This window comes from Schistocerca nitens, chromosome 3 (genome assembly GCF_023898315.1).
Source record: "Schistocerca nitens isolate TAMUIC-IGC-003100 chromosome 3, iqSchNite1.1, whole genome shotgun sequence".
Taxonomy (NCBI): domain Eukaryota; kingdom Metazoa; phylum Arthropoda; class Insecta; order Orthoptera; family Acrididae; genus Schistocerca; species Schistocerca nitens.
The window spans coordinates 479,577,714-479,591,362 of NC_064616.1; the positions used below are offsets into that span (position 1 = coordinate 479,577,714).

The following is a 13,649-nucleotide window of genomic DNA, read 5'->3' on the forward strand; positions in this document are numbered from 1 at the left end:
CCCAATCGCTTGGTCTAGCAGGCAACCCTTGTCAGGGAACAGCCACCAGGCAGCAACAGCGTCACACCCTTACTTGTGGCACCAACCACTAGATGGCACTCCGTTCTGTGAAATATGTGGCAACATTGTTAGAACGCATGCAGCTTTCCACAATTTGGCGTCTGTGAAGTACAACTGTTTCTGACATACCGGTGGTAGTGGATCGAGTCGTCATGTCGAGGGCGTGCGAGTGTATCAACTGTGGAAGGAGTAGACGGGCAAATCCTGAACTAAAAATGTTCAGATTTCCCGTCAAAGATAAAGAAAGGTTACGGGAGTGGATTTTAAATTCAGATAAATCAATAAATTAGTTACGAGTAAGAATTAATAAAGAGCCCTAAGCATTCGATCCTATCTAAATTTTGTCGATCTTATATTCTGATGTAACGTGGCAGCCCTTCCTGTACAAGAATCATAGCATACAATTTTTAAATGAAATCTTTGCTGCGATTTGGACTTTTTTAAACTGTTTATTCACTGCACTATTGTAATTTTGGCTGTAGAGGCATTTTTGTGTGCAATGTGAAAACTGAAACCAATATAAGATATGGATAACAAAATGCAAAGCATAGTGTGGTGTGGTAACATTTGGTAAACAATTTAAGAAGCATTACCTTACAAGACCTTTCCCTTGGTACTTGAAAATGGCTCTAGAGCTGAAATCGCAACAGTGAAATAAATGAATAATAGCCGTCATCTAACTGCTAGGTCATCGGTCCCTCTAAATCCTGGTATATACTAGAGCGAACGAAGTGAACGAGTGTAAAACCTCGTTTACACTGCAGCAAACGAGTATTCGTAGATAATTCGCCAATTTTCACTGCCATTCGCTTATACTTGTGAACAGGCATTTATACTGGAATGAAGGGAGGAGAATAGAAGAGAACGAGCATAACATGCAAACTATAGACGCTGCCTATTTTAATTTTTTTTATCTGTGCGCTAATAATCCTCCCACAGCTTTCACTCGAAAACAACACTACTTATAGTAACAGGTCTGCGCGAGTGCGGATATTCCCAGTAATAACTGTGTTGCAGATAAAAGCGTACCTCTGTTGCGAATATTTGCGGGTTATCTTTAAACTGTACAAAGTAAATTTTTAACATAATTATGGTTTGCCGTCTGTGGCTCTTCAAAGTTGACACCGCCAAAATATGCTCGAAAAACACTCTTCTACTTGTATATTACCGCGTTTGCAGCCCCCTTTCAACAACAATCCAAAATTCATCGTTTTGTGTCACTCTTATATCATTTACGATAAGTTACATGCAAAGTAAAAGAATTTAAATTTGAAATGACTGTCACTGAAATATGTCCAGCATTAATTCGCATCATAACGGAGTGCGGATTTTGAAAACTTTCTAGTGTTAACCTGCACGTGGAGATCTTTTTTACCACCATAATCCGTATGAGAAGAGCTGTATAGCAAAGAGGAAATAGACGGCATGGAAGGCGAGTGTAAAACCTATGTGACTGCAATACAGTCTGCATTTAAATAGTAGCTCGCGAGAAATGTTTGTGTGTTACGTTTCATTTATTTCATTTCGCATATGATTGTGAGAAATAAACTTGGTTTGTAGAATTACAGGAGCTAATCTACATTCTTAGATTGAAAACTCGGGAAAAACCACAGCCGATCATGAGCTACTACAGTCAGCAGTGTGACGAATGCATTTCGCGCGCATCGCTCTAGCCGAACGCAAATCAGCGTCATTCACATCACAGAAGATACAGCGTTGCCAATTCCGCGACATGGACAAGTCAGTTAGCATTGTAGCGTCGCCTGCGACATCTGTTGAGCGACGGGAAAACTATTTTTTCGGTTGCCTGTTCTGCCGTAAGGACGGTCAATCTGTTTCTTACGTGATCTGGGGTTCTACATCATTGCTGACTTCATCTAGTGACTCCCAAACAACTTGCATTTGCCACTGTTTTTGTTAAAAATTCAACAATTTTGGAACACGTTTACCCAAAGCACCCAAAACAATTTTATGGCATGGGCCAGTTGATATGCCATCATAACCACCGACGTCTTTGACTGTGATTCCGTGATCTTTCATTGTCATTTATTTCACTTTCTCCACGATTTCATTGGTTGATGTGTGCTCATCATCTTCAACATCTCCACAATCTTCTTCGATGCTCTTACACTTGTTTTACTCAGAGAAGACTCGACAAAAGCAATATTTAACATTTCTACAGCTTTGATGTATTTTATTCCACTCTTGTATAAAAAATTAATAAAAATTTTCTGCTCAATTTTTATATAAAATAAACACTCACCAATAGTACCAAGATACCTGTAGCCTTTTTGGCACCTGACGATAAACTACACACTGGATATGCCTAACATTGTACAGATACTTTTCAGATGTCTTCCAACATACTGACAAAGGGGCCATGTCAATTGGACTAACGCAATACACGAAATTACGAATTCCCAGTTACTGTTTTAACACTCCTCGTGTACTCATAGTTAGAATTGCTGCATTTCAATGCAACTTATCAAAGAAAACTCTTATCTTTTAGTTGAATCACAACTTAGGGGCATGCCTTAAAATTTACAGAACAATCACACTAAATTGTGCTCAAAATCCTATTGGAATATATCCATAGTTTTATGAGAAGATTGTAAACAAACATGCATTCAGATGAACAGGCATTCAGTTACACATTTGCAGCAGTTATATGAATCCTGGTTTAGGGTTTCCCTTACTATGTTAATACAATTTAATTTATAATATTGCATTTTGGAACAAGGCACTCACCTTCTGTATTCCATAAAATGTTAATGGATGTACCATACCTAAAAACTAATGCTGCTCAGACATATCTGCCCACTGCAGATTTAAAGCGTGCACTGTGGAAGAACCACTAAAAATTTGTGTAACAGCCTGTAGAAGTGTCTTGAGATGTAGGTGGGTAGGCAGAGTGGGGACTTGCTTGAGCACTCACGAATTTACCAACTGACTATATTTTTCAAGTCACTGTATTGTCAACTGTAACTAACAGCTTGCATGTGTGATGCTAGGTGACGATCATGAAACTGTCAACTACAGAGTCCCTTTAATTAGAATTTTCATGCTAGCTAACAACTACAGTAAAAAGGGAACAACACTTAAAATGCTACTTTAAGGGACACCTTTCTGCAGAGTCAGTCTCACTGACACTATATATCTGAGACAAATTGGCACTGAGGCACACAGTGATATGCTCACTTAATACAGATAGTTAACCCAAAAACCATAGTATCTGATAGTCAAAACATTCAACAATTGTGTCACAGGAGTGATATTAAAGCATGCCCAGAACCTACGGTGAGTGCGAACTGGCAGTACTCGACAAACCCCTGACATGAATTCTGAATTCCTCACGCCTCAGGCAGTATTGGTTGAGCTCCTGTAAATGAAGTGCTCACAAATCATCATCATATACAGGCAAGCATGTTGAATTCTATACACGTGAAGAACTACACTACACTCTCGTATAAATGCTGTCATTTGCTTGCAATTCATGACTAAATCCACACACTTTCGATACAAATTTTAGATATGAACATATAGTCACAGACAAGGAGGTACATACAGTAATTTGTGACTGCTGATTGAAAGATAAAACCATGTTAATACTACCTAGGCACTCTTCTTGACAGAAATCCATTGTTTCCCATGCCAAGTTGTTCTCACTACCCGTAACAGCAATCTGACATTGTCGGCATTTTCTCTGGCGATGGGCAATTTCTGGGGTTCTTTCTTTCTTTATTTTATCTCCTTTTGCTTGAAAAACTTTAACACATTCCTCTGAACACATTTTTTTCCCAACTCCATTGACCATAACCTGATGCTTACATACACGTATCTGCAACATAAAGTAATATGTACATTTTCAAACAAGACAATATCAAATAATATCAACTCTGCCACATTACTGGGATTGCACTTACATGGTAATCACATAGCCATTATCTACATCAGCTGTATCACTGTAATTGTATGCAAATTACTTATAGCAATTACTTTTAGTGAACACTTTGCTTTACACATCCTTACAGCACTAAGAATCATAGTGTTTTTTGTACTAAGTATTCTGCTGCAATTCAATGCTAGTTTTTCAAGTGATAAGTGATGAAATGATGGCAGGATACTGATGATGATGAGGTCCCATATTCCAAGGAGTGCAGGGGACGATGCAGGAGACCTGCACTGCCGACAAGGCAAGGTCCTAGCGGAGGTGGTTTGCCATTGCCTTTCTCCGACCGTAAAGGGGATGAAGGATGATGATGATGATGATGATGATGATGATGAAGAAGACAACACAACAACACGTAATCATCTCAAGGCAGGGAAAATCCCTGACCCTGCCAGGAATCGAACATAGGACCCTGTGCACAGGAAGCGAGTACGCTACTTCGAGACCATGAGCTACGGACTGGCAGGATACTACTGTGCGATTAAATGGAGTGTATTTTCCTACTGCTCCTTGAAGGAGACACGTACCTTCAACAAGACATTGCACCACCCATCTTTCATGAACTATGCCAGAATGTTCTGAAATCACATTATACAATCTTGAGCCTTCTTGAGTGGCTACCCAGGTCACCTGGTGATGGTCCTACTGAGGAAATCTGAGCAATTATCAACTGCATATGTGCATGCAATGGAACCAACTCCAATTAATCGTATTGAGTTGTTTGGGAGGCATGAGTGCTCACACACTTTCAATGTATTGGACAGCCCATGCCATGGCACGACTGGTACCAGTGGGGAGGAATGAGGTGCACTACCTAGAACTAGAGAGGTGTTTCATTTCTACTGTTCATGAACATATGCAATAACGTCGAGGGCCATTTCAGTCTGTGTGTAACTTAACGGAATTTTTCCTCGCAAATAGGAAAGCATGTGTGTGCACTGTTACATTTTCAATAATGCCATCAACGGTGAAGCAAATAATAACAAAAACAAAATACAAGGACATTGATTGAGCAAGAAATACATTATTTTCAACATGAACACAACTTACTCTACAACACTGGTAACATATCTGAGTAGCCTCTTCAGAGACCTGTTGCTCTAACTCTTCTGTGAAGTTTGAATCTTGCTCAGCTAAAACCTGCAAATAATATACATTGCACATTAACCTGCTATATGTATATATACAGTATATCATTGCATATGATAAAGCAGCATTAAATGAATGTGTATCACAACTTAAGCAGCTGAGAATTAGAACTTTTAAAACTGTTACAATTTGTTTTAGTTAGTTAATTGCGTTACTAATACCTGTTTTATAATTATCTCGTATCCATCAATATACTAGCTATTAATGGATGACATAAAATCACTTTTAGAGACACAGAGAATAAAACACAATAATGGTCAAAATACAATTATGGAAATCAACTCAATAATAGATACGAGGCTGACAGGTGTAACAGTGGATATGGATGACAATAATGATAAAGAAGGGATGTGGGCAAAAGGGACGGAAGAGACTAGTGCAGTAAGATGGTTAAAAATGAAAACTGAGGCACAAAGAAAGGAGGGAGAATAATGACTGTGGGACATAGAGATAAAAGGCACAGGGGGCTTTGCATGGCAGCACAGTGGAGGGAGGCATGAGAGGTGGCAGACAGGTGATGTTAAATGGAGAGGTGACATTTAGAGGTGAGCAGAGCAAGTGAGGAAGAAGGCAGATGGGAGGGGGCAGGCAAAAGAGTGTAGTGCATGGGGCACAGACAGATGATGGCACAGAACAGATGGTGGCTAAAGATGAGTAGGAGTAGGAAGTTTACAGAATTATGCACCAATGACAACATGGTCATTAGAGACAGCAAATACAGAGACAAAAAATGGATCATCTCTTATTACTTAGTGACTTTTTTGAAAGCAATATAGCAAAGACACAGAAAAATATAATATGAATACACAGAGGGGATTGGCACAACTTTTCGCAAATGTGACTGTTTGCAGAGGTTGTTTTGTCATTTATTATGGGTTTAATCTAGTGTGTTATGCTTGTTTATATCTATGAGACAACAGATACATATGAAATATGGCAGTAGGTCATGTAACATATTCCTTCTACAATTCCATGTAAAATGCTTCATATATGGTATATGCTACATGTTAAATGACAATAGGACCCAAAAACAGCAGTCGCCCAAAATTAGTGAGGAAAACCACATGATTGTCAAATTATAACACCATTTATGTTACCACAATGCACAGATTTAGATATTGTGGAAAAGGCTTGATATACAAATGGACAATGAACTGAAATGGGGAATTGCTAACGCTCTCTCAAAAATTAGATTTTAAGATTATGATGACAAGATAAATAGCAATTGAGCATATGCTAGAACTGTACAAGGCTGGAGAAGAAAATTATTCATGTTGTGGTGTCATTGATATCTCCCACAGTTAGACTCGAGGTTGGCACCACCATAGATACTGTTAGAAGCACAGTAAACAGCCAGTGTAGCCAACCACAGCCTGGCTGAATGCACCTACAAGGAAGCTTTGGACTGCCGCTGCAGCTGGCCGCTATTTACGTCTGGCCTCGGCACTCTATTCTCAGTCTGTGTTTGGTCACAAGTCTTGTACCATGGAAATACTCTTATGTGTCAACAAGTGTCTGTGGACAAACTACTGTCCGTATATAGTACATGCAGATTGTCTCTGTCTAATTACTGCAGTGTACTTTCATACAGTGATGCTCTGCTCTGTGATACTGTTACACAAATTGTCTCTGGTGCATGCATCCATGCTGCTATTTTTAAGTTAACTAATACTGATATGGAAGCTATACTCTCCATTATAGATTCACAGAACATTTTAGATGGGGCAGAAACTGACTTGCAAGCTTCGACCATATTGATACTTAGCACTGCACAACATAATCAGTCCACTCCTCAGAGGTCACGTGTCATACGAAGTCTACTCGATGAAACAGAACATCGTGCCATGCGTGCACCACTTTCCAGTCAAACGTCAGAAAGACTCGCCCACAGTGCTTCACTATGCACGACTGTCAACAGGGTCCGTGCAGGGTGGCTAAGTGTTTTTCTTGTTGCAAGTGGGCATACATTCAGTAAAGAGTGTTCCAAACAGTGTTGTGCCAGATGGCAGTCAAGACTCCTTTTGGCAGATTTCATCAGTGTTAATTAATGTTGTATCCACCGAATCTGAGCACAGGACACCATCAGTGGTTTAACCTTCACACAAACAGAAGCATTCAATAGTGGTTCATTGACAGTTAAACTAACAATACGTACATTTATGACTGGCTCAGTATACAGTGAAAATGCAATTAAATATAGGTACTTCTATTACATTATTGAACAGAAATACTTAAGAGTTTTTAGGGAGCCCATGGGTGCAGCAGCATATAACGGATATCGTATTCCTGCCAGCAACATACTGCAATGTAACCAAAACTGTGTCTTTTTATCTACTGTTTCCCTAGAACAGCCCAAACTTTTTTTGTCTTGCTTCTTTTGACTTGTTTAATCTTTCTATTCAACACAATGTCTTTCAAGTGAATGCTACAGTGTCTCAAGACGTTGTCAACGAATTATGTAATAAGTACAGTCAATTATTTCAAGGACGACTTGGGAAAGCTCAGGATTTTGAGGCTTAACAATAATGCTCACCCAAGATTTTATTGTGCTAGGCCTGTCCCACAGGCCATTTGCACAATTTGCAATCGAGCCCCACAGGAATTATGAAGGTGGCAGCAAGACACTGGAATAACTCAACCTGTCCGAGTCAGTGGGTTCAAAAATGGTTCAAATGGCTCTGAGCACTGTGGGACTTAACTTCTAAGGTCATCAGTCCCCTAGAACGTAGATCTACTTAAACCTAACTAACCTAAGGACATCACACACACCCATGCCCAAGGCAGGATTCGAACCTGCAACCGTAGCGGTCGCGCGGTTCCAGACTGTAGCGCCTTTAACCACTTGGCCACCCTGGCCGGCCGAGTAAGTGGGCATCACCCATAGTCATTCTAAAAAAGCCATCAGGTGGATTACGGCTATGCGCCGATTTCAGATATACAGTTAATCCTCAGGCAGTGGCAGACTCCTTTCCTCAGCCTCAGTATGAAAAATCTATGGACAAACTGGAACAGGGCTTCTTCTATTCAGAAACAGACTTACATGAAGCATATATGCAGGTGTTATTGGACGAACAATCCAAATGGGTGTTTTTCTTCATCAATATGCACCTAGGGCTATTCCAAATTCAATCTATACCATTTGTCAGTGCCTCAGCTCATGCCATTTTTCAACAATTTTTCGAACAGCTGATAGCACACGTTCCTCCACGATCCAACTATCTGTATGTCTAAAGTGCTTTCAGAAGTGAGCCTGAAGTGCAGCAAGGCAAAGTGTTCATTTTCCCACACGGAAATCATATATTAGGATCATGTCATTAACACTCCAGGTATTCATCCAGCAGTCACACATGTCAGCAACCCATGATTTTCCAGCACTTTGTAATATTAAAGAATGGTAGGCAGTAATGGGCAAACTCACATATTATGCTAAATTTATCCCCAACAGTCAGATTGCTCCTACACTGAACTGGCTGCACCAGAAACGTTTCATTTGTGTGCTCCAAGGAACATCAGCGAGCTTTTCAGCTGCTGAAGGATTCCCTTCCCAGAAATCAATGTCCAATTCATTTTGACCCAAAAAAAAAACAGTTGTACTCACAGCGGATGTGTGTTCCTATGGTATTGTAGCGGTGCTCTGAGGCACGGTAGGTTATGCTGACAGTCCCACTGCCTTTGCCTTAAAAACTTTGGGCAAAACCCAGGGCAATTGCAGCCAGTTAGAAAAAATGTTGAGATTCAAATTTTACCGCCACATAATATCGTTTGCGTCCACAGATGATGTTATGTACACGGTTGTCCTAGCAGTGTGTGTTCTCTGACTGTGTGTTCCTTGTTCAGTGTGCGGTCCTTTATGAATAAAGTTGTTCGTTAAACACGTGTCGTTGCCGTAATTTCAAGTCCTAATCCTAACAGGTTATGGGCCCAGGTCACTCGATCGGTAAAAGCGATACTCTTCGTTTACACGAAAACGGAAAATCGTAAGCTGAAGTGCGGGAATAAACTGAGTCCGTTAACGCGACAAATATAGCGCACATGGCTGCTGCACCCGGAGTTAGAGTGGAAATGTTATCACGCGGTAACTACGATACATGGAGAATTCAAGTCTAAGCAGTACTCATCAAGAACGACACGTGGGAGTCTGTATCTGGAGACATGCCGCAACCTGCAATGACTGGTGAAGGCACCGGACTCGCCGCTGCACAAGCCGCGTACAAAGCGTGGTTAGCTGCAGACAGGAAGGCGAAGGCAGACCTCATTCTATCCATCAGCCCCACGGAACTGAAGCAAGTGAAGAACTGCAGCACATCACGTCGGGTATGGCTCAAACTTGAATCAATTTACGCATCCAAAGGACCTGCCCGCAAAACAACGCTACTGAATCGTCTTACTCTTCACAAGATGCAACCTAGTGACGATGTAACACAGCATCTTAATGAATTCTTCGATGCAGTGGACAAATTACAAGCAATGGACGTCGATATAAACGGTGATTTATTGTCGGTAATGTTGCTCTACCGTTTGCCAGATAGTTACGATAATTTTAGGTGTGCAATCGAATCTCGTGATAACCTACCCGATGTCAAGACACAAAGTGAAAATCTTGGAAGAAAACAACGCGAGAGTTCAGAAAGACAGTGAAAATGCGAGTGCCGCGATGTCTGTCAAACCGGTCAGGCATAAACATTTCGTAAACAAATCAAATGGTACATTAAGTGACTGTGCTAAATCGGAACAAAAATCAAAACAGAAGCAAAGGATACGGGGAAAATCATCATTCAGATGCAGTTTTTGCAACAAGAAAGGCCACAAAGAAGAAGAGTGTTTCTTCAAAAGGAAGCTAATTGCGCAAGCTGCAAATAAAGTTGATGAAGCTCATTGTTGTTTTTCCATTAACGAACATGCTCCGAAGTCTCGTGAACCAAACATTTTGTGGTGTATAGACAGTGTTTGCACATCACACATGTGTAATGACCCTAAAGTGTTCACAAGCGTAACCAAAGCGCAGGAAACTTTAACGCTTGAAGACAACAGTTCTACGCAAGTGACAGCTAAAGGTGACGTACGCATCAAAATCTCAGCCAGTGATACCAACTCCATTACCCTGAAAAACACGTTGTATGTGCCCAAACTCGGAACCAATCTAATCTCAGTCGCAAAGGTTGTGGACAGCAATCACACTGTAACCTTTGAGAAAAATCGTGCAGTTATAAGGGACACTTACGATAAAGTTAAGGTGATTGCAAACAGAGTTGGTAACCTGTTTTACTTGCATGAAAACAGCCCAAAGGCCTGTACAGCTGCCGAGACAAAAATTACGAAAAGTGACACGCAAATCTGGCATGCTCGATTAGGACACTTGAACTCTGGAGATATGATTAGAATGCTCAAGGCTTGAAATTCAGTGATCCAGACTTCACCAAGTGCACTGCAGTCTTTAAGGAAATATCACATCCACTCCCTTCACCAGGCGGGATGAAAACAAAAGTGACCTTCTGGAGTTGGTACATCCAGATGTCTGTGGGCCAATGAAAGAAAAATCTCTAGGTGGTGCAAGATATTTTGTAACCTTCATAGATGACCACAGCAGATGGTGTCAAGTCTACTTTCTTCGACACAAGGGAGAAGTTGTGGACAGATTTGTTGAATTCAAGAACTTTGCTGAAAATCAGACTGGATATAAAATCAAATCTTTCCAGTCAGATAATGGCAAGGAATACTGCAACGAAAGGATGGACTCCATCTTCCGAGCGGCAGGAATACAGCGGACTCCATCTTCCGAGCGGCAGGAATACAGCGACGTCAAACAGTTCCTTATACATCACAACAGAATGGTGTTGCTGAACGAAAGAACCGATCCTTGATTTGAAGTGGCTCGCTGCATGATGCTGGAGTGTGGACAGCCACCATCACTTTGGGTCGAAGCTATTAACACAGCCAACCACATCCGAAATCGCTGCCTAACCAAAGGACTTTCAGGTGGAACTCCATATGAAAAGTGGATGAAGAAGAAACCAGATTTGTCACACCTTCGTGTATTCAGTGAAAGTGTCATCATCCTGGAAAAATCGCCAAACAAGGGGAAGTTTGATCAGAGAGGCAAGCAAGGAATCTTCGTAGGCTACTCAGACTGTTCAAGTACCTATCGTGTGTGGGTGCCAAAAGACCACGAGATACGCACATCACGAGATACGCACATCACGAGATACGCACATCACGAGATACGCACATCACGAGATACGCACATCACGAGATACGCACATCACGAGATACGCACATCACGAGATACGCACATCACGAGATACGCACATCACGAGATGTCAGGTTCCTTGATCATAACAGTTTTGAACCCAAGCAAACCTATGTAGACCTCACTGCGGATGAACAACATCATTGCCAAAGAAGCATCTGCATGGACCTTTCACCAGGAGACTTGAGTGACAACAGAAGCTGTGAGTCAGAATCATTCTCTGATGAAGAACCATTTTACGGTTTTGAAGAATAAGTCACCTCGCTACCACATGATATCATTTCAGATGATAACCTGTCATGTGGCGAGGACAGCAATTCCTCAAGTGTCACACCTGCTCCACAGCTTGCACCAGATGTTTCAAGTCATGACATCAACTTTGCCGCTAATGCAACAGAAATCAGTATTGGGGATGCATTGAACAGTCCAGATAGTCAAGAATGGTTTAGCGCTACATACGATGAAGTCGCTAGTCAAGAATGAAACCTGGGATATAGTGGACAGACCAGCAAACAGAAAAATAATTTACTGCAGAACTGTCTTAAGAAACAAATACCGCAGTGATGTATCCTTGCTACGAAGAAAGGCCAGAATAGTTGCACGAGGATTCAACCAAAGACCCGGAGTTGACTTTGTGGAAACATTCTCTCCAGTTGCAAAAATCGAATCATTCAGACTCCTCATGGCTCTGGCAATGAAGTTTAACTTGCATGTCTCACAGCTGGATATCACCACTTAATTCCTCAACGGTGAAACTGATACTGAAATCTTCATGGAACAGCCAGACTCATTAGCCAAGTTCTTACAGAAGATGAGAGATGCAGAGGAGGACAGTCACATAGCCAAAAAGGCAGATGATATGCTCCAGAAGTTAAAATCTGGTGACAAAGTGTGCAAGCTTACAAAAGCCATCTACGGATTGCGTCAAGCTGGCAGACAGTGGCATGCCAAATTAAACGCCACATTGATGTCAATTGGATTGCAGCCCACTAGTGTAAATCCTTGTGTATATGTGGACAGTGTGGGAAATTGTCAAGTCTTCCTGCTCACTTATGTTGACGACATCATAATTGCGTCATCAGACCCGGAAAGGACAAGGCAGATCCAGGACAAGTTATCTGCCAGATTCAACGTCAAGAATCTTGGTTCTGTGAAATGCTACCTGGGCATTGGCGTAAATCAGTCTGTTGACAAACTCACACTGTGTCAAATTGGCTACATCAGAGAAGTTTTACACCGATTCTGAATGGATGACTGCAAGCCCGTAAGAACCCCGCTGGCGACCCGGATCAAACTGGATGTTGCAGCTGCAAGTACAGCAGATGGGACTCAGTATCCGTTCAGGGAACTGCTCGGAGCATTGATGTACATCGCCATTGGCACTCACCCTGATATATGCCATGCAGTCAACAAGCTAAGCCAATACAACAACAGCCATAATCTTGTTCACTGGCAGGCAGCTAAACGAATCCTTAGATACCTCAAGAGAACAATTGACAAGACACTAACCTACGTCAAGGATAAAGAGGGAATATTCGGTTTTGCAGATGCTGACAGGAAGTCTTATACCGGTTACAACTTCATCTTGTGCAAGTCAGCAATCTCATGGTGTTCACGCAAGCAGAGGACCGTTGCTCTCTCATCAACTGAGGCCGAAGCAGCAAAGGAGGTGATTCACCTATCAACCTTCGTGAAGGAGCTGGCTTTAGTGGACCTGTCAAACACTGTACTGTTCAATGACAACCAGTCAGCTGGAAAACTGGCAAATAATCCAGTTTTCCACTCAAAGACAAAACATATTCACATAAAGTACCACTTCAATCACCAGGCCCGGCAAGATTATCCACTGAAAGTGGAATATCGGTCAACAGAAGACATGGTAGCAGACGTGCTGACGAAGGCTCTTCCGGCGCCGAAGCATGAGATGTGTGTTGTTGGACTCTGACTGCAAACCTAGAACCACAAACTTAAGCACTCACGTTCATCGATTTCTACCTGTATGTAAAAATTGAGTAGGCGTGTTGAGATTCAAATATCGTTGGTGTCCACAGACGTTGTTATGTACACAGTTGTCCTAGCAGTGTGTGTTCTCTGTCTGTGTGTGTTCCTTGTTCAGTGTGTGGTCCTTTATTCATAAAGTTGTTCATTAAACACATGTAGTTGCCATAATTTTAAGTCCTAATCCTAACAAAAAGAGGTTCTCGCTATCATTTACGGAGTTACCAAATTTCATCAGTGCTTGAA

The 13,649-nt window shown here is 41.5% G+C and overlaps 1 protein-coding gene across 1 annotated transcript in view; it reads right to left on the reverse strand.

The window, feature by feature from the left end:
• The window catches only part of LOC126248409 (uncharacterized), a 410,584-nt gene that overhangs the window by 158,788 nt on the left and 238,147 nt on the right, over positions 1-13,649 (reverse strand). Inside the window, exons 5-6 of the mRNA XM_049949365.1 lie at positions 5,060-5,149; positions 3,673-3,898 (exon numbers count right to left, since the gene is read on the reverse strand). Coding sequence (XP_049805322.1) covers positions 3,673-3,898; positions 5,060-5,149 — 316 coding nt within the window. The remainder of the gene's footprint in view (positions 1-3,672; positions 3,899-5,059; positions 5,150-13,649) is intronic.